The sequence below is a fragment of the Arvicanthis niloticus genome, chromosome 10 (assembly GCF_011762505.2).
Source record: "Arvicanthis niloticus isolate mArvNil1 chromosome 10, mArvNil1.pat.X, whole genome shotgun sequence".
In the NCBI taxonomy this organism is placed as follows: Eukaryota; Metazoa; Chordata; class Mammalia; order Rodentia; family Muridae; genus Arvicanthis; species Arvicanthis niloticus.
Genome location: NC_047667.1, coordinates 64,562,247 through 64,581,082, shown reverse-complemented (window position 1 = coordinate 64,581,082; position 18,836 = coordinate 64,562,247). Strand labels below are relative to the sequence as shown.

General features: G+C 51.2%; 1 protein-coding gene and 1 long non-coding RNA gene across 2 annotated transcripts; one reads left to right on the top strand and one right to left on the bottom strand.

The window, feature by feature from the left end:
• Nenf (neudesin neurotrophic factor) lies at positions 1–9,930 on the top strand. Its single transcript, XM_034513206.1, has 4 exons — positions 1–226; positions 5,488–5,548; positions 6,964–7,067; positions 9,649–9,930. The coding sequence occupies exons 1-4, from the start codon at positions 53–55 to the stop codon at positions 9,823–9,825; spliced, it is 516 nt and encodes a 171-aa protein (XP_034369097.1). The 5' UTR covers positions 1–52; the 3' UTR covers positions 9,826–9,930.
• Positions 9,931–11,531: 1,601 nt separating this feature from the next.
• LOC143443740 (uncharacterized) lies at positions 11,532–16,831 on the bottom strand. The gene is made up of 2 exons (XR_013113001.1): positions 16,462–16,831; positions 11,532–14,738 (listed from the first exon to the last, which is right to left on the bottom strand). It is a non-coding gene; the product is annotated as an uncharacterized LOC143443740 (long non-coding RNA).
• Between the last annotated feature and the right edge of the window lie 2,005 nt (positions 16,832–18,836).

Genomic DNA, 18,836 nt, shown 5'->3' with positions numbered 1-18,836 from the left:
AGGTGCCGGCCGTGCTCCGCCCCGCCGTCCTCCCGCCTGCTCCTCGCTGTCCATGGCGCGCCCCGCGCCCTGGTGGCGGCTGTGGCCGCTGGCGGCGCTCGCCCTGGCGCTGGCTCTGGTCCCGGTGCCCTCAGCCCGGGCCGGGCAGACACCGCGCCCCGCAGAGCGCGGCCCCCCGGTGCGGCTCTTCACCGAGGAGGAGCTGGCCCGCTACGGCGGCGAGGAGGTAGGCGGCGCGGCCTGGGCGGGTGGCTGTCCCCAGCCGGCTGGTGGCGGGGACCCACGCGAGGCCCGGTGGAGGCTGGGCGTCGCCCTCACGCCCCACCCCGCGCTTCCGTCGCCCCGCCTTGTCGCTGTGGGACTGAGTACAGACCTCAGACCCTTCTAGACTTTAGTGTGAGCGTGAGCTGGGGCCACATGGCCTACAGTTTGTGCAAAGGGACCGGCCTGAGCGCGCGCACTGGGCTGGGGGGGGGGGGGGCTGGGGCAGAATGGATGATCCAGGCCTTCTCTGCTCTTCCTTTTCCTGCCCCGGTGTCCCAGGCCTACTGAAGTTCGCCCTTCGGGCCCTGTTTAGTGTCTAGGCCTGTGGGGATGAATGCAGAGCGGGAAACAAAGCTCCCCCGATATGGGCAGCTGCTTAAATTCGGAGGAAGCTGGGATCTAGTTTGGAAAAATGAGTTCCATGCCGTGACAGTGATGCCAGGAATTATCCTTTGCTTTTACAGAGGGGGAAACTGAGGCAGGTGCCCAGTGGTACAGGAGGGAAGGACCCTTGTTGCTTTGCTGAATCTATGTGCCCCGTGCTACCCAGCTTCGGTGTTAGCGAGCCTTCCATAGACCGAGTATGCAAGGGTCTCTCCCAAGCAGATCTTTAGGGATGCAAGCTTAGGCCGATGGTTCTCAGCCTGTGGGTTCTAAGAGCATCAGAAAACACAGATGTTTACATTACGACTCATAACAGTAGTAAAATTTCAATGATGAAGTAGCAACGGAAATAATCTTATTTTTTGGGGGGGGATGGTCACTACAGCATGTGAAACTGTATGAAAGGGTTGCAGCGTCAGGAAGGTTAAGAACCGCTGGTTTTGACTCATGGGGATAGGAACATGGGGATAGGTAAGGGACAGGGGAGGGAACTCCTGGTATAGACGCGTGGGGACAACAGTTAGTAAAGCAGGCTTCTGTCTAGCAAGGCAGTCCATCCCTAACCGATGCGGGCTTCTCACTCTGCACTGGGTATGTGGCTTATGTGGAACACTCTGCATGGGGGTGCCCAGACGAGCTGGGGAAGAAGGCAGGGTTTCTAGTGGGTAGAGGACCGGCTCTTGATCATCTGTCGGGGAAAGAGATGGCGAGAATAAACGGAGTGATTCTCCTCTCCAATCTGAGTACAGCCCTCCCTCTGCAGAGTTGTTTGCTTTCATCCATATATGGGGGGTGTCTTAGCCCCCCGACCCTCAGCACAGAACCCAAGGAAAGGCACTCACAGAGACTGCAGAATGAGGATAGAGAAAAGACCCTAATTTTCATATTTCATATTGTGGATGGAGACTTAGGGTGGAGAGCTGTAAGCTTGAGATGGGAAGGACCGGGGAAGGAGATGGTTGGGGCAGAGGAGTGCTGTGGGCAGTTAGCAGAGCAGAGCATGCTGGGAATGGGTCTGGTCTGACCGCGGTCAGGGGAAATAACCCCTGCCCCTGCCTAGGGTAGCATCATGGTCTGTGTGGTGCAATAGCTTCTACCTTTGAATGGTGTCCTGGCTTGGGTTCCTGCTGTGCTGTGTGAGTTGGGCAAAGTTACTAAGCACCACCACAGGGGCCGTTTTTTCAACTATATAGTGTTGGCATCAGAGAGAGGGAGATACTATTACATAGGGGGATGGTGGGGCTGCCTGACTAGGCAGGCTGTACCCGGAAGGAGGCTGGAATCCTCCAGTAGGAAGTCAGTCTCTCTCTCTCTCTCTCTCTCTCTCTCTCTCTCTCTCTCTCTCTCTCTCTCTCTCTCTCTCTCTCTCTCTCTCTCTCTTCCCCTCCCCCAAGTGGTATTGAGAGAGGGTCTTTCTTCCTATGTAGTGCTGGTGTCCTGGACTCACTGTGTAGACCAGGTCGAAGAACTCAGAGGTCTTAAAGCCAGCACCACCAAGCCCTGCTAGGGAGTTTCTTTTTCCTCAGGGACCTCTTGGCCTTTCAGTGGATTGGGGCGGGCCACGCCCACCCAGACTATGATAAGTTTCTTCATGTAAAATCACCTGACTGTAGTTCTCAGCCTGGTCTGTCACACCTGGCTGAGTACTGATAAACTCTGGCTTGGTAGCACTTCTGGATGGATATGTAAAGCTCCCCCTCCCAGGTTACCAGGAGAACCTCTACACAGGCATCTACACAGATGCGGACACACAAAGTGCCTGGCACAGCGGCCTGAACCAGCGTCAGCACCTTTTGACTTTATTATAAAAAGTTAATTGAGAGTGCTGAGGAAAACCTCACACTCAGGCACTTCCATTTTTAACATGTTCTATTATTTTTTTCCCATCCCTTTTACTTTGTTGATAAATCCCTGTTCCATGACCCTGAAATAGGTCATGGGTGTCACCTGTTGTTAGAAGAACATGCCCTCGGAGCAGTTTTCTCTGAAAACAAAACAAAACAAAAATCAAATTAAGCCGGGTGGTGGTGGCGCACGCCTTTAATCCCAGCACTTGGGAGGCAGAGGCTGGCGGATTTCTGAGTTCGAGGCCAGCCTGGTCTACAGAGTGAGTTCCAGGACAGCCAGGGCTATACAAAAAAAACTCTGTCTCAAAAAACAAAAAAAAAAAAAAATCAAATTAAAACAAACTAACAAAAAACTAAAACCAAACCAAAACACCCACAGCAGGTTTCCTCTTTTCCAAGGGCGGGCGGGCGCAGAGAACTGGTCTGGCTCCTCCCTGGGCCCAGAGTCTGGTGAAGGACAGGAGCTCTGGCCAATGTCAAAGCCCTCCTGCCGGCTGTGCCCACGCTCCACCTACTTCCTCTCTGGCCAGGGCTACCACGGCCCTGCTCTAGAGCTCCTGGAGACCTTGCCGTTGACCTCTGCTCGGGCAGAGGCAGGCAGGCAGGCCAGATGACGAGGCCACGGCATGTCCCAGGTGAAGGACTGAGAAGGTTCTTGTCCTTTCCTGCTGGACATATGCTTTCCTGGAACCCTGAGGTTGAGTAACTTTGGTGCCCCACTCACTCTCCCCCTACATCCAGGGCTAAGGGTGCCCTCTGGTGGACAAGGGAGAGAAGGCGAGGGGCCTTGTGTTCCAAGCTCAAGTTTGGTTCTTCCTTCCTCTCTGACTCAGTCTATGCCATTCCAAATACTCTGCAGGGTGTGGTGGGGCAAGCCTGGAATCCCAACCCCCAGGAGACACTCAGGAGAACTGAGTTCAAGGCCAGCCTAGGTTACAGAGCAAGACAGTGTCTCAAAGCTTACACATGTGAGTACATACCACACACACACACACACACACACACACACACACATACTTACACGGATGCATGCACAAAGGCACACCAAACAGTCTCACCTGCAAGGAGACTGTTTTGTAATCTAGGATACTTCCAGCTTAACTTGAAAGTCCCTGTGTGCAATTTTAGAATTACATTTTTATTGTTTTGTTTCTTGAGACAAGGTCTCACTGTTTGACCCTGTGTCATAGGCTTTCTGTTGCTGTGATACAATGCAGTAACCATGACCAAAGGCAACTTGGGAAGGAAATGGTTTATTTCATCTTATACTTTCAGTTAACAGTCATCACTGAGGGAAGTCAGGAACTCAAGCAAGGCAGGAAGCTGGGGGCAACTGAAGCAGAACCCATGGAGGGGTGCTGCTTACTGCCTTGCTCCTCATGGTTTGCCCAGCCCACTTTCTTATAGAATCTAGAACTACCAGCCTAGGGGTGATTCCACTCACAGCCATATCATAGCAATCAGCAGTCAGCCTACAGGCCAGTCTTATGAAGACATTTTTTTCAGTTGTGGTTTCTTCTTCCAAAATGACTTTAGCGCAGTCGATATTAAACTGGCCGACTGGGGCTGGAGAGATGGCTCAGCAGTTAAGAGCACTGACTGCTCTTCCAGAAGTCCTGAGTTCAATTCCCAGCAACCACATGGTGGCTCACAACCATCTGTAATGGGATCCGATGCCCTCTTCTGGTGTGTCTGAAGACAACAACAGTGTACAGTGTACATAAAATAAATAAATAAATCTTAAAAAATAATATTAAAAAAAAAAAAAAACCTAGCTGACCTATGCTGGCTGGCCAGGAACTCACTATGTAGACCAGGCTGGCCTTGAGTTCATGGAGATCTATTTGTGTCTGCCTCTTGAATGCTGGGAGTAAGTGTGCGCGCCCACACCTAAGTAGAAAAGTTCAGTCCTTCTTAGTTATCTGCTTCTTCTTGACTTTACGACTCTCACAACTTAGATCAGGCGCCTCTGTTTTCCGGTCATCTCTCTTGCGTGGCAGCTGCCAAACCCATGTTCAATCCCTTTGTAGCTTCTGACCAAAGCCTGAACTGGAAAAGGCATTCCAATGTCCCTTCCCAGACATGGAGGGAGGCCATGTCTTTCCCTCTTTCTGGAGAGCAGACAGAGGAGTATAATGATCCATTAACACCCTTTGAAAGGGCGGCAAAGGGCAGGTGGGGATACCACAAAGGTCCAGGTTCACAAGAAAGGACACCACAGTCCACAGGTTTGTGATGTAAGCTGCACTCTGTACCAGTGACTTCCTCAGTGCCTCAGGCCTCTCCCCTGCTGCTCACACCTCTCCCCTGTTCCCCATGCCTCTCCCCTGCTCCTCACACCTCTCCCCTGTTCCCCATGCCTCTCTCCTGCTCCTCACACCTCTCCCCTGTTCCCCATGCCTCTCCCCTGTTCCCCATGCCTCTCCCCTGCTCCTCACACCTCTCCCCTGTTCCCCATGCCTCACCCCTGCTCCTCACACCTCTCCCCTGTTCCCCATGCCTCTCTCCTGCTCCTCACACCTCTCCCCTGTTCCCCATGCCTCCCCTGTTCCCCATGCCTCTCCCCTGCTCCTCACACCTCTCCCCTGTTCCCCATGCCTCACCCCTGCTCCTCACACCTCTCCCCTGTTCCCCATGCCTCTCTCCTGCTCCTCACACCTCTCCCCTGTTCCCCATGCCTCTCCTCTGCTCCTCACACCTCTCCCGTTCCCCATGCCTCACCCCTGCTCCTCACACCTCTCCCCTGTTCCCCATGCCTCTCCCCTGCTCCTCACCTCTCCCCTGTTCCCCATGCCTCACCCCTGCTCCTCACACCTCTCCCCTGTTCCCCATGCCTCTCCCCTGCTCCTCACACCTCTCCCCTGTTCCCCATGCCTCACCCCTGCTCCTCACACCTCTCCCCTGTTCCCCATGCCTCTCTCCTGCTCCTCACACCTCTCCCCTGTTCCCCATGCCTCACCCCTGCTCCTCACACCTCTCCTCTGCTTTCCAGGATGATCAGCCCATCTACTTGGCGGTGAAGGGAGTGGTGTTCGATGTCACCTCTGGGAAAGGTAAGTGGCTCGTCGCTTCCAGGAAACTCAGGGCCAGAGCAGATTCCTGAAGGACTGAGGCAAGGGTACTGTCAGACAAGGCTTTCCTTCCCTCTGAAAGGCAGGATGGAGCTGATCCTTGTCAGCGTTTCACCAAAACAGGTCTATGTACTTAGTGTCTCCTATTGATGCCTTGTTTCTGCTTGGAGGGCTGTGAAGTCCAGCTCAAACCCCATGGGCACTCTCTTAGAAGCCAGAAGAGTGTCCCTCAGCTAAGATGCTGCCGCAGGAGTAACAGAACATTTCAGTACCGTGTAATAGTTTCCCTGACTGTATTTACTACATACCAGAAGGTGGGTTCTCATTACTCTTCTAAGTCCGCACAGTAGAAAACTTTGCTTCCTGAGATGTTTAAGGTCAGAGGCTCTTCTAGTCTATGTATACATCTACCTACCTACCTACCTACCTACCTACATACCTACCTACCTACCTACATACCTACCTACCTACATACCTGCATACCTGCATACCTACATACACAGAGAGAGAGAGAGAGAAAGAGAGAGACAGAGAGAGACAGAAAGCACACAGACCCCCCCATACACAGGTAGACAGACAGAAGCACATACATAGACAAACACACCACATAGACACACATTCAAACACACCACACACACATACACACACTCTAAAGACAGATACACACAGGCATGCATACAAACATACCATACATATACATACATACATACATACATACACACCACACACTACACAGACATACTATACATACACACCACATACATACATACACGTGACAGACAGACAGACACACACACACAGGATTTAACCCAGGACTTTATGTAGTGATGAACCACATCACTAGCCTCTTTTCCCCTTTAAAAGTGCTTATTCTGAGGTAGGTTCAGGATAGCCTTGAACTCAAAATCCTCCTGCATCAGCTTCCTTTCTAGCTGTGAATATAGGCCTGCATCATTAGGCATGACTTACATTTTAATTTTTTTAAAGATTTATTTATTTTATGTATATGAGTACACTGTAGCTGTCTAGACACACCAGAAGAGGGCATCAGATCCCATTAGAGACGGTTGTGAGCCACCATGTGGTTGCTGGGAATTGAACTCAGGACCTCTGGAAGAGCCATCAGTGCTCTTAACCACTGAGCCATCTCTCCAGCTCCCTACATTTTAATTTTTAAAGAGACTTCATTGTGTGTTTTCTGTAAACAGTCTCTGAGCTGACAGGTGTGTTCTGGGTTGGTGCAGCACCATGTGTGTACCTGGGCCTCCCGTCTGACTTGTTAAGTTTATCCTCAGAACCTCAGCCTTTCCAAGAACTGGGGGGCGGGGGAGTCTGGAGAACCCCCAACTCCTGGCTTCTGTCCATGCACACACATTCTTCCTTCCTCCCCACTGCAGAGTTTTATGGACGAGGAGCCCCCTACAATGCCTTGGCCGGGAAGGACTCCAGCAGAGGTGTGGCCAAGATGTCTCTGGATCCTGCGGACCTCACTCACGACACTGTAAGCCAGATGAGCCTTTGTCAAAATGCTCCATTCCCCTCTGTGGGTTTTGTTCTTGGTTCTTGAGACAGAGTGTCACTATGTAGCCCTGTCTAGACTGGAACTCTCTAGGTAGGCCAGGCTGGCCTCAAACTCACAGGACTGCCTCTGCCTCCCAAGGGCTGAGATTAAAGGTGTGCACCACTGAGTCCAGTTGTTTTCAGTTTTGTTTGTTTTGTTTAAGTCTTTGGGTTAAACAGAATTCTGGATTTGAATGTAGACACACACACACACACACAGACACACACACACACACACACAGTAGGCAAATGCTCTTCCATTGGACAAGCTCCTTGGCCCACAAAACTTCTTAATAACCCTACTAATTAGCTTATGTGGCTTAGTAGCCAACCACTCTCTGGAATGCATTGTCTTACTGTGTCACCCCTATTTAGGAGCCTCTGATGGCTTCTCACTGCCTACAGACTTAAGACCAAACTCTGTGTGGGCTTGTCAGCTGGACATCCCTGTGTGTGTTCCACACACACCCCATCCCGGAGTCCCGCTCTTGGTAGTTGCCATAGCTTAGTGGGTGAGCTTAGGGAAACAAGGTTCCTTTCTATGCTCTTGCTTCTGTGCAGAAGAAAACAGCATTTAAAAAAATGGGCCTGGTTATAGCACTCATTTAGTCCCAGCAGTTGGGAGGCAGAGGCAGGTGGCTCTTTTGAGTTCCAGGCTAGCCTGGTCTACAGAGCCAGTTCCCAGACAGACAAGGCTACATAGAAAAACTTTGTCTTAAAAAACAATAAAACAAAAACAAAAGTGGAGACCACTGGTGAGATGAGTCAACAGGTAAAGGTGCTATCAACCCTCATGAACTGAATTCAATCTCAGGGACCCAAATGGAGAGAGAATGGACTCCAGCAAGTTTCCCTTTGACCTCTACATGCATACCAGCATGTGCATGCCATGCATGCATAACACATAATAAATGTAGTTTTAAAATAACCTTATATAGTAATAGCCACAGTACAGTATAGTAATTTTTATATAGTAAATGCCACAGTAGCCTGGCAGTCACCTGAATTGTGCTTAGCAAATCACTATAAATAGATTGTGATAAGTCAAATTCTTTTTTTTTTTTAAGATTTATTTATTTATTATGTATATGACATTCTGCCTGCATGTATGCCTGCAGGCCAGAAGAGGGCACCAGATCTCATTACAGATGGTTATGAGCCACCATGTGGGTGCTGGGAATTGAACTCAGGACCTCTGAAAGACCAGCCAGTGCTCTTAACCTCTGAGTCATCTCTGTACCCAATGAGTCAAATTCTTAAGCCACAACATTATAGAAATAAAGTAGTGGGAAGTCTGCCTTCCATATCATAACAAAATATCTGACATAAATAACTTTTTTTTTAAATGTATTTTTATTTCTGTGTATGTGTGCCTGTATCCGTTTATGTGTACCACATGCATGCAGCTACCCGAATAGGCCAGAAGAGGGCACCAGATCCCCTGAAGCTGGAGTCAAAGGCAGTTTAGAGCTGCCTGATGAGGATGCTGGGAACAAAACCTGGGTCCTCTACCAGAGCAGTAAGTGCTCTTAACCACCAAGCCGTCTCTCCAGACTTCTAAGTAATGTCTGAAGAGAAAAGATTTACTCTGGAAGCTTCAGTTCATGACTGATCTCATGGCTAGCACATGTGGCAGAGCCCGTGCTCATTATGAACAAGAAGCAAAAGAGAAAATGAGGTGGTCTGACACATGGACCTTTCACAAAGGGGCATCCTCATTTCAAATTACAGCAGATGGAGTATCTAAATGTTTAATAACAGAGAGGTGGCCAGGCTGTAGTGCTGCTCCCCCAGGATTGGGTGTTCGGTGGAAGATATTTCCTGTATCAGCTGACCAACAAAGCTGATGAAGCCATTGCTCCCCTGCACACACACCCAGCACTCTGTCTGTACAGACCCTTTGTATCCACACTCTGCTGTCACAGAGCACATGCAGACTCTGCTCACACACCCCGCACACACATCCTGCACTCACGTCCTGTAAACACCCCTCACCTTCTATGTACATACCCTGCATACCTAGAGCTGATTCTTTAAAAGTCTGTTGTCCATCTTTTAAGATGGAGGGGTTTTTTCCCCATACTTTTATGGCAATTGGACACCATGAATACAAAGGCAGTTTCCCAGGGTGAGCCTCACCTGTTTTACTCCAGATGTGCTGACCCCTGCAGTTTCCCCAAATGCAAGAAACTCAATCACACACTCTTAGGATCTCCTGCTCTCTCCTTTAGGGTTTCTCTGTGTAGCCCTGGCTGTCCTGGAACTCACTCTGTAGACCAGGCTGGCCTTGAACTCAGAAATCCACCTGCCTCTGCCTCCCAAGTGCTGGGATTAAAAGCGTGTGCCACCACTGCCCGGCCCTCCTGTTCTCTCCTAAAAAAAGGTTTTGTTTTGTTTTAGTATGTTTTTCTCTTGCATTTGGAGTTTGGGGCTAGTAAGGCAGAAGCGGAGAGAGGACAGTGCCACACACAACGTATCAAAATCAATCTGCTCATCTCTCTCTCCCTTTTCTTCTCCCCAAGTCCGGTCTCACTGCTAAGGAGCTGGAGACCCTGGACGACGTCTTCAGCAAGGTGTACAAAGCTAAATACCCCATTGTTGGCTACACGGCCCGCAGGATTCTCAATGAGGATGGCAGCCCCAACCTGGACTTCAAGCCTGAAGACCAGCCGCATTTTGACATAAAGGACGAGTTCTGATGTCTAGCTGCGAAGGTGAGGGGACAGGAGTTAAATGTCCCATGGAACAAGAGAGGGAAGCCTCCGAGTACCCTGCATCTGAATAAAGCTGATGTTTAACTGGGAGACTGTGTTGTCCTTGGTCAGGGGCCCTGCCTGCCTGGTGTCTCTGCCCACCAGCAGGTGGGTGGTGCTCACCTGTGACTAAAGGCCAACATCGCAGTGGGCTGTGGACCCCTGATTCTACATTTGCTTCTGTGTTCCCCACTTCGTACCACAACCATGTTTCCTTTGTAGTAAGGATAAAAACAAAAACCCTGGGCTGGACTGGACTGGAGAGATGTCTCAGCGGTCCTAAGTTCAATTCCCAGCAACCACATGGTAGCTCACAACCATCTGTAATCAGATCTGATGCCTTCTTCTGATGTGTCTGAAGATAGCTACAGTGTACTCATATAAATAAAAATAAATAAATAATATTAGAAGAAAAACAAAAAAAACAAATGCCTCATTGCTGCAAAAGCATTCTCCTGTCTCTGCACTTCCTACACATGGCTCACAGGGGTGAGGCTCCTGTCTTGGTCCTGATGCCCATGTCTGCTTGTGAAGAGGCCAGGAGGCAAGGACCATGTAAGCAGTAGCAGGAACTGGCTGCAGCCAGGATGGTAAGGAGCCTGGAATCCAGCATGGCAGAGCCTGGTCAGGGGTCACGGGGGACTTGGAGCATGCACTGGTGGCTCATAGATTCTCTAGTCCCAGAGAATCTGATGCCCTCTCCTGGCCTCTGTGAGCACCAGTTATATACATGGTATACAAAGTTATATGTAGACAAAACACTCACATATGTTATATGGATAGATAGATAGATAGATAGATAGATAGATAGATAGATAGATAGATGATAGATAGATGATAGAAGAAATAGCTAGAGGCTGTGTGTGTGTGTGTGTGTGTGTGTGTGTGTGTGTGTCATTTGGTAGTGTGCTTGCCCTAACATGCACGAGACTGGGATCCAGCCACGCACCACATAACTGGTATGGTAACGTACACCTGTGATCTTAGGACTCAGGATGTAGAGCAAGAGGATCAGAAGTTTCAGATTGTCTTCAGCTATGTATCTAGGTTCATGGCCAGCCAGGGATGTATAAATGAGTCCCTGCCGTGAGAGTGTGTGTGTGTGTGTGTGTGTGTGTGTGTGTGTGTGTGTGTGTGTATATACAAAAAAAAAAAAAAAAAAAAAATTTATCTTTTACATTAGAGACTGTCGCCCTGCATCAGGACTTGGTACCCCTAGAGGATAGCCTGGGAACTGCATTGCTAGTCAGTGCCTCCAGAAGCTTTGACTCAGCTGGACCAGAGGCCCTGGGAAAGCCAGCTCTGACCCTTCCCACACCTCAGAGAGAGCAGGCTCAGATCTTTCTAAGGACTAGTGTAACCTTCACCATACTTGATGGTACATTCCAGAGCTAGGGAGTCTAGTGGCAAGCCTCTGGGTCGCACTCGAGAACTGGAGACACTGAGGGCTTCATGACCTTGCAGCTGCAAGGACCCCTGACCATGCTCCTGAGGTCAGAACACTGAATTCTGAAGTAGTGTTTTGTCGGCTCCTTAAAGTCGGCAGGTCCAGGTAAGAGGAGCGAGGTCTTAGTCCAGTCGCGCCGTGTCTCTCGTGGCTGAGCGGGATGGTGAGTGTCTGCAGCCCAAAGAAACACACCCGGCCAGGAGTCTTGACGAGGCAGGAACTCAACTTTAATGTAACAATCTCTCGTTTATATAAACTCAGAGCATAGGGTGGAGGGATTTCAGAGGGGTGAGATGACGTAGGGGGCAGAGAAGGGTGACAGAGGGTATGGGGTGACGGACACAGACAAAGCTCTACATCAGCAACGCCTGAGCAGAGGCAGGGCCAAACAGGTCCTGTTGAGTCAGTCATTCTGGTATGGAAGTGACTAAGACAGCCCTCAAACTTGAGCCAGGCTTAGACTCTCCCACAAGGCTGCAGAAACTTGAGTCAGGCTCAAGTTTGTCCACAAGGCCCAAACCAGGGCTGAAATGGGGCCCAGCAGTGTAAGTTGTCGGTAGCTGGCCTGTGAACACATCTGCACTTTCCAGAGCTCCTTCATTGTGACCCTGCACAGAGGCTCTGGTGGTATGAGCGCTCACTCCAGTCGGAGGTAACATGCTAACCGTCACAATCGATAAGTTTTCATTGCACGAGTGGTCGCTCCCATGTAATAACGCAGAAACCGTCTCCAGAGTGATTTATCTCTGCGCTCTTTACCGGCCCACGGGGACTACTCAGTTACATTGGCAACTGAGAACAGAAAGACTCAGGCCTAGAATTCCAAAAGTTGTTCTTTGAGCCAATGTAGACTGTATGGGGACGTGCTGCCCCAAACAGATGGTACAAATCAATCCCAGTGATGTACAGCCCTCAAAAACACCCAATAAGCCTGCTTAGGAGCCCAGGACTTCCTGCGTCTTCTTGGCAGCAGGCTGGAACACCATTCCTCAGGCCCTGATCTCCACAGAAGGGCAACGCCTTTGAGCCTGGCTGGGATTTTCCAACAAGGCTGGTTCCCCACATCTCCCCTTAATCCTGCCCTGTTAGGGCCCAGCTTTACCCGTTGGCCTCAAGCTCCCTATCCTGCTCTTCCTTCAAAGCTGCCACTCACTGCAGAGGGGCCTCTCTTCAGTACGTTCAGCCTCTGGCTTTGAGATTCCAAACCAGAAGCTTGACAGGATAGAGCACACAGCAATCTAGGCAGCTGCATGGGCTGCAAAAAGGGCAGGTTCAGAAAGTGAAGATGGGCAGGGGATTTTCTCTGCGGGCACAGATCCCCGCAGGCCCAAAGCCTGCTACACTGTACCCATGTTACTCCATTGTTTGCTTTGTTTGTGACAGCTTCCTGTAGTCCAGGCTGATCTTGAACTTCTCACCCTCCTGCATCTATTTCTTGAGTGCTGGGACACCGGCAGGCCCCAAGATCAGCTTAAACTGCTTCCTCTGCCCTAAAGGCTTCCGCCTGCCTTGTACCACTGAGCCTGGTCTCTTACCTCAGGCAGGACGCTCTCCCTACCAGTGTGTACTCTCCAGTAACCTAGGAGCACCAGAATGCTTATGATTGCCAAAATGATGGGGGTTGTCTTAAGGGCCCCAAAGTCTCACTTCAGTGACAAAGTAGGTGTCTGAGGCCTTTCTTGGTACTGATACTGAAAGTCCAACATCTATGCCCTGGACACCCCTGAGGAACTGAAGTTTTCACTAAGCTGAGTCCAGGCCTCCTTCAGACTGAGAGGCCTCAGACATGGCAGACAGCTACCCTTGGGATAAGCAAACAAGGAAGGAACTGGACTAGTTACCCTGGTAAAAGAAGGCGGAAGGAAGCACACAGGAAGAGTGGAAAGTTTGATGTCTACCCCTGGCCTCCAGGTCTAATCTTCAGCATCTCTGTGGGATGCCTCATCTACAAGATTGGTGTAACTTGTGAAGTGATTTGCATCTGCACTCTCAGTGAGTGTCAGGCCCCTCACCTCCTTGCTCTGTCTCACCGTGGCAGGTAACCCAGAGCCAGCTCCTTTACAATGACACAGGAGAAGCAAGGGCCTGCAGCATGGAGTCCCTAGGGTCTGGAGAGACACCCTAGCAGTCAAGAGCACTTGCTGCTGCAGAGGACCTGAGTGCTGCACCAAGCAGCCACGCCCTCTCCTGGCTCCACAGACACTGGGTGTGCATATGGAGAACACATACACGTTCAGGCAAACACTCATGCACATGTGAGATAAAAATAAATACAAATTTTTACAAAAGAAGTCCAGCCTGGTGTGGTGGTACAGGCCTTTAATCCCAGCACCCAGGAGGCAGAGGGAGGTGGCTCTTTGAGTTTGGGGCTAGCCTGGTCTACAGAGCTAGTCTCAGGATAACCAGGGCAACATAGAAAAATCCTGTCTCCAAAAACAAGCAAGTTAAGTCCAATAGTGATTGGATGTCTGTGTGGATATGGTGTGTGTGTCTGTGTGTGTGCGTGTGCATGTGTGTGTCTGTGAGTGTGTGTGTTTTCAGTGCAACTGACCTGCCTGCAGAAGAGCAAGTGGAGCAGAGGCCTGACCAGCAAACCCAGGTCCCTGGAGGTAACAGTCATGAGAGGTCACCTGACCCAGACCTCAGCCTGACTCCCGCCTCCATCTTCTTCAGGGACTTTCTTGACAACTTAGCTACTGCTTCCTGGTCACTGGCACCTCAACCTGCTGGTGTGCTTCTTCAAGAAGCCAGAGCTGAAAATCTATATTCAGAGTCTATTCCCCACTAGGTGTCCTGGCTATAGACTGGGGTGGCCAGCAATCCTGCAGGGAGAGGTGAAGCATGCAGTAAGCTGGTACCATCTCTGGTGGAGGTCTGAAACCACAGGGCTGGAGCCGATGTGCAGTGGGCAAGGGGTAGTGCAGTCTCTGTCCGGGACATCAGACGTCATTGCCACCCGGACATGTTGTTTGATTCCATGTGTCTTGTCTGCTGTCTTTGGCTTTCCATCCCACACTAGGCAGTCTGTCATACATGTAACTTCTCTGTCTGTCTGTCACATCTCTCCATTGGATTCTGCTTTCCTCTCTGGGCTCCTGAACCATGTAAGGGCATTTGTAGCAGGCGTGAGGCATTAACATCCAGGGGCATGTATAATCCTCAGTACTGTGGGGCCGGAAAGACAAATTGCCCACCCTCCAGAGGCTTATTCCTAGGGTTTCTGGGAGGATCTCAGCTCCCAGGCTCATCAGCTCAAATTCAAAGAATGAGAATGTTTTTGTCGGTTATTTCATTTACAGCCCATGGCTCCTGCTGCCTTAGGGCCTACAGTGAGGCAGGAGTGAGGCAGGGTATCTGGCACGTAGGGTGCAGTGGGGCACACTTTTACCTTGTGGTAGCCAGGAAGCAAAGCCTGTGGAAGGAAAGGGATTGGAGTTCCAAACAAGGGTACCCCTCATACCTAACTTCCCTCAGATTGGCCCCACCCCTTCCCCTGGTACCACAGTCTGACACACAAGCTTTTCACATATGTGCTTTTCAGGAACAACCCAGACCCAAACGACAGTGAGCCCCAACTGCTCGCCATGGTACCCGCTAAACAGTACACCCCTGTGCTGGCTGAGCCTCTGAGTGCTGGGACTGAAGGGGCATTCTCTTGCCTCACCTCACTTTACACACTTCTGGTTCAAGTTAGTAAACCAACTGCCTCCCCACCTCCACCACCAAACTCAGCTCTGGGCACCTGCCGGACATTGGGCTCAGAGTCTCTGTGAGCCAGTAGCAATGGAGCAGAATTTGTGTCTGTCCCAGGTGTGGGGGAGGAGGAGGAGAGGGAGGGAGAAAAGGAAGGGGAGGGGGAGAGAGAATGATGAAGTCTCCCTCACTGGCTCACCCACCTTTCTGGTTAGCCTGTCAGCAGCTGGCTAGAGCCCTGTTCTTTTCTGCCCTGTTCTTTTCTGTGGATGACTTTTTCCTCATGATCTGGAGACAGGCAGCTAGCAACACTTCTACTCTTCATGGAAACCTCTAAGTCCCTCCCAAGGTCAAGGGGCATAGGTTGTTTGGGACAAATCCTGCCCTCTGTGGCTTCCTCCCTCATTACTCCTTAGTTCTGAGATGCTACCTTGTCGTCTTGGACTCAGCAGCACCTGAGATGTAGTGGGTGTTTGTGGCCTTGTAGAGGTGGGGTTCAGAGCCACACCTGTGTCTGACCTCTGACCTCTGACCTCTGACTTCATCACTGCAGACCTGGTGAGGCTGGGTGGGGTCTAGGAACTTCAGTTTCTTTTGTTTTTGTTTTGTTTTGTTTTTTTGAGACAGGGTTTCTCTGTGTAGCCCTGGCTGTCCTGGAACTCACCCTGTAGACCAGGCTGGCCTCGAACTCAGAAATCCGCCTGCCTCTGCCTTCCAAGAGCTGGGATTAAAGGCGTGCGCCACCACTGCCCGGTGGAACTTCAGTTTCTTAATGTTCATAATGAGGGTAAAACCAGCCATGTCACAAAGCTGGCCCAGGACTGGGGGAAACGTGTGCTGTGCCTAGCTGGTTCCTGACACCTGTGGGTGCTGTATTTATCCACATTTGTCCCTCCTATTGCATGTCACCTCCACCTTTTAGGCCAGTAAGCATCTTCCAGCAGGGGAATGGCCACAGGCAGGCAGAGGACACCTAGGTGTGTGCCTCGTATTGAGGCAGTAGAGGGGGAAAGGCAGATGGACAGTGACTGCCAGCCTGGGCCAGAGGCCTAGCTTGGCTCTCCCAGTGGAGGGTCCCTCCTGCAGCTTCGGGGCCTTCAGATGCCCTGTGGAGCCCTCCAGCTCTCATGTCTCAGGTAGTGGGGAAGCCTGCCTCTCTCCAGGGAAGGCCTGGGCTGCATTTTGCTACCTGGGGCCTCATCACAACTGTTTCAGTGGTCCCATATCATCTCATCCCCAAGCCCTCCAATGGGCTGGTTCTTGGCCAGGCTTCTACTTTGCCCAGGCTTGGGCATACACTCTGGAAGTGCTATACTCAGTCTCCTCTGGAAGTGCTATACTGAGCCTCTTCTGGACCATGTACATGCTGCTCCCCCTTGTCCACTCTGCCTTCAAAAATCTATTTACACTTAGACACTTCAGCAGGGAAGTTTTTCACTTACCTTTCCTGCCAATATAGGGACAGGCTACCCATGTGGTCCTGCGAGGGCCTGGATCCCACAGAACTGTAGCTGTATTTTATGTTGCTAGCTTCCTGGGCTAGGACACCCTCACTCAGTTTGCCATATCCACGCACCTAGCACAAAGTCAGAACCCTTGGATGTTTGGTCCAATGAAGGGAGGCAAAGAACACACGGGAATGAACAAGGAATGAGCTGGTATTCCTGCCTCCGGCGCAGCCTTTCCCAGGTCTCTCCCATCCCACTCACAGGGTTGTGTGTGAATGACGAGCCTCCCTCTTCTGCCAAGCTCTCCTCTCTGGCAGAGCCTACTTGAGTATCACCTCTCCGACCAACCTTGCCAGAGAGTTTCCACAGCTAGCTCCTCATCTGTGGCAAGCGGTTCCCCAGGCAACCACAGCAGCAGGTGGTAACCAGCCCCAGGGGGCAGGCAGCAATCTGCAAGGAAAACAAACACTGCCCTTGCTAGCGATCCTGGCTGCCCAGGGAGCCAGCTGGGCTGCCCTCCTGGCCTCAGACCACCTGCTCTGGAGCCCCAGGGGGAAACAGGCTGGAAGAGACTCCCTGCAGCCAGACTGGCCATCAGTCCTGGGGTTGCTGCCCTGTCCCCTCCCTGTAGGGTCACTGATGGCTTCTAGATACCCTGCTGTCCAGGGATCTACCTGAGTGATGAAGATGTTAGCCATTACCAGCAGGGAACAGACTCCCACATCTTCTGATGCTTTAGTCTTGGCTCGAGCCTTCAGTTCCCTGGTTCTAGGCCCTCCCTGCTCTCCAGCAGGGCAGACACCTGGCTCTGGCCTTCTCTTATCTAGGATGTTCAGAGAGTGGGCGGGTACTGCCTGAGGTGCTGGAGGTCCTGGGGCAGGGTGTCTGCGGCAGTTATTAGAAAAGGAATGCTAGAGTAAAGCAGCTGTGGCCAGGAGGCAGGGCCAGGAGGAGCCAGCACTGCAGGCTCCCGGGTCTGCTTCTGCCCTCACACAGTAGAGCACCGGGCTGGACAGAGTAAAGCTTAGCCTGGTGGGTGGGTTAGACAGGAACTTAGTATGAGTGCAGGAGAAACAGCTCCGGAGACAGTTTTCAGTGAAACAGCTCTCTTTATTGGGTGGGGGTGGACAAGGGCTATACAAATCTTGGGGAATGCGTAGGGGTTTTCCGAGTGTACACATTTGCTGGAGCTGAAGTGTCAGGATGGCTTCATTTGCAGGAAGAGGAATTTCAGGTATTTGCTGGACATCTCCTTATAGGGAGAAGTTTAACCTGTAATTTGGCCATCAGGCTACATGACTATCTCAAGGGTGGCAGAGGTGGGGTCACAATGCTTATGTACACTGGGGCACGCAGGCTCAGAACAGAGAGGAAGCAGTTCTACTGCTGGTCTCAGGACAAGATTTTTGGGGGTTTGGATACATCTGGATCTCACTCTCGCTTGGGACTGGCTCCCCCAGTCCCATGGCTTCCCAGCTCGGAGTAGTATCACTGCTAGAAGGAAGCCAGCATCTGAGACCCAAGTTGATCCGGAGCCTGGAACTGACCCTGGGCCTGTGGAGCACAGTGGGTCTGTGGCTCTTGTCTCACGGGCTAGCTCCTGGAACATGGGCTTGCTGGGGATCTTGTCTCTGGTTATCTCTTCCCCTCAACTGAGATCAGGCACATACAGGATGATCTAGCTGTAGACACTCCTGGAATCTCCAGCTGTGCTCTAGCCTCAGCTCATCCTGAGATGCTTGGCTGAGTCTACAGCTTGGTAGGTGGTGGTTACAATGGTGCCCTGTGGTCCAGCTGTGTGAGGATCACGTGCTGGATCTCTGTATTTGCTACTGTGTATATGAAGGTGCACTTTTCCATTGCAGTCCTGGCTCAAGGCAGTGATGGGGAGGACATAGCTTGGGGTGGGGTCCTGGCGGCAGAGACTCTGGATCCTGGGCAGGAAGACATCTTGAAACCCTGCTCCCCAACCTTCTTCCCATAGTTTAATCCTTAGTACTTTAATCAACAAACACATACGGTGCTCTAGCCTGCCTAGGAATTCTGTAGTGAATTCAGTGGATGGTGTCCTCTGAGAGAATCCTTGAACCAATTCTGTGATACAGACTTGGAGTACTGGGCACCCTGGGATCTTCAAAGGAAGTCTATGGAAGCCAGACCCACCAGGAGGAACTCAAGACACAATAAGACAAATACAGCTTTGGGGACTAGGAATCCAGGTGGGAAGTATCTGGGGCTCCTTGGACTCACAGACTCATCGTCCCCAGGCTCCTGGTTCCATCACTTGGAACCCTGAAATGGAAGCTTTGGTCTCAGCATTAGGGAGTCTCCTACTGAGTCCCTAAAAGCTCACCCAGTGACCTCCTGCC

Bases quoted from the DNA above. Each gene is read 5' to 3' on its own strand.
- Nenf (XM_034513206.1), top strand. From the start codon at position 53: ATGGCGCGCCCCGCGCCCTGGTGGCGGCTGTGGCCGCTGGCGGCGCTC. The intron at 5,549-6,963 runs GTAAGTGGCTCG...TCCCCACTGCAG, and splicing joins CGATGTCACCTCTGGGAAAG to AGTTTTATGGACGAGGAGCC. The intron at 7,068-9,648 runs GTAAGCCAGATG...CTTCTCCCCAAG, and splicing joins CGGACCTCACTCACGACACT to TCCGGTCTCACTGCTAAGGA.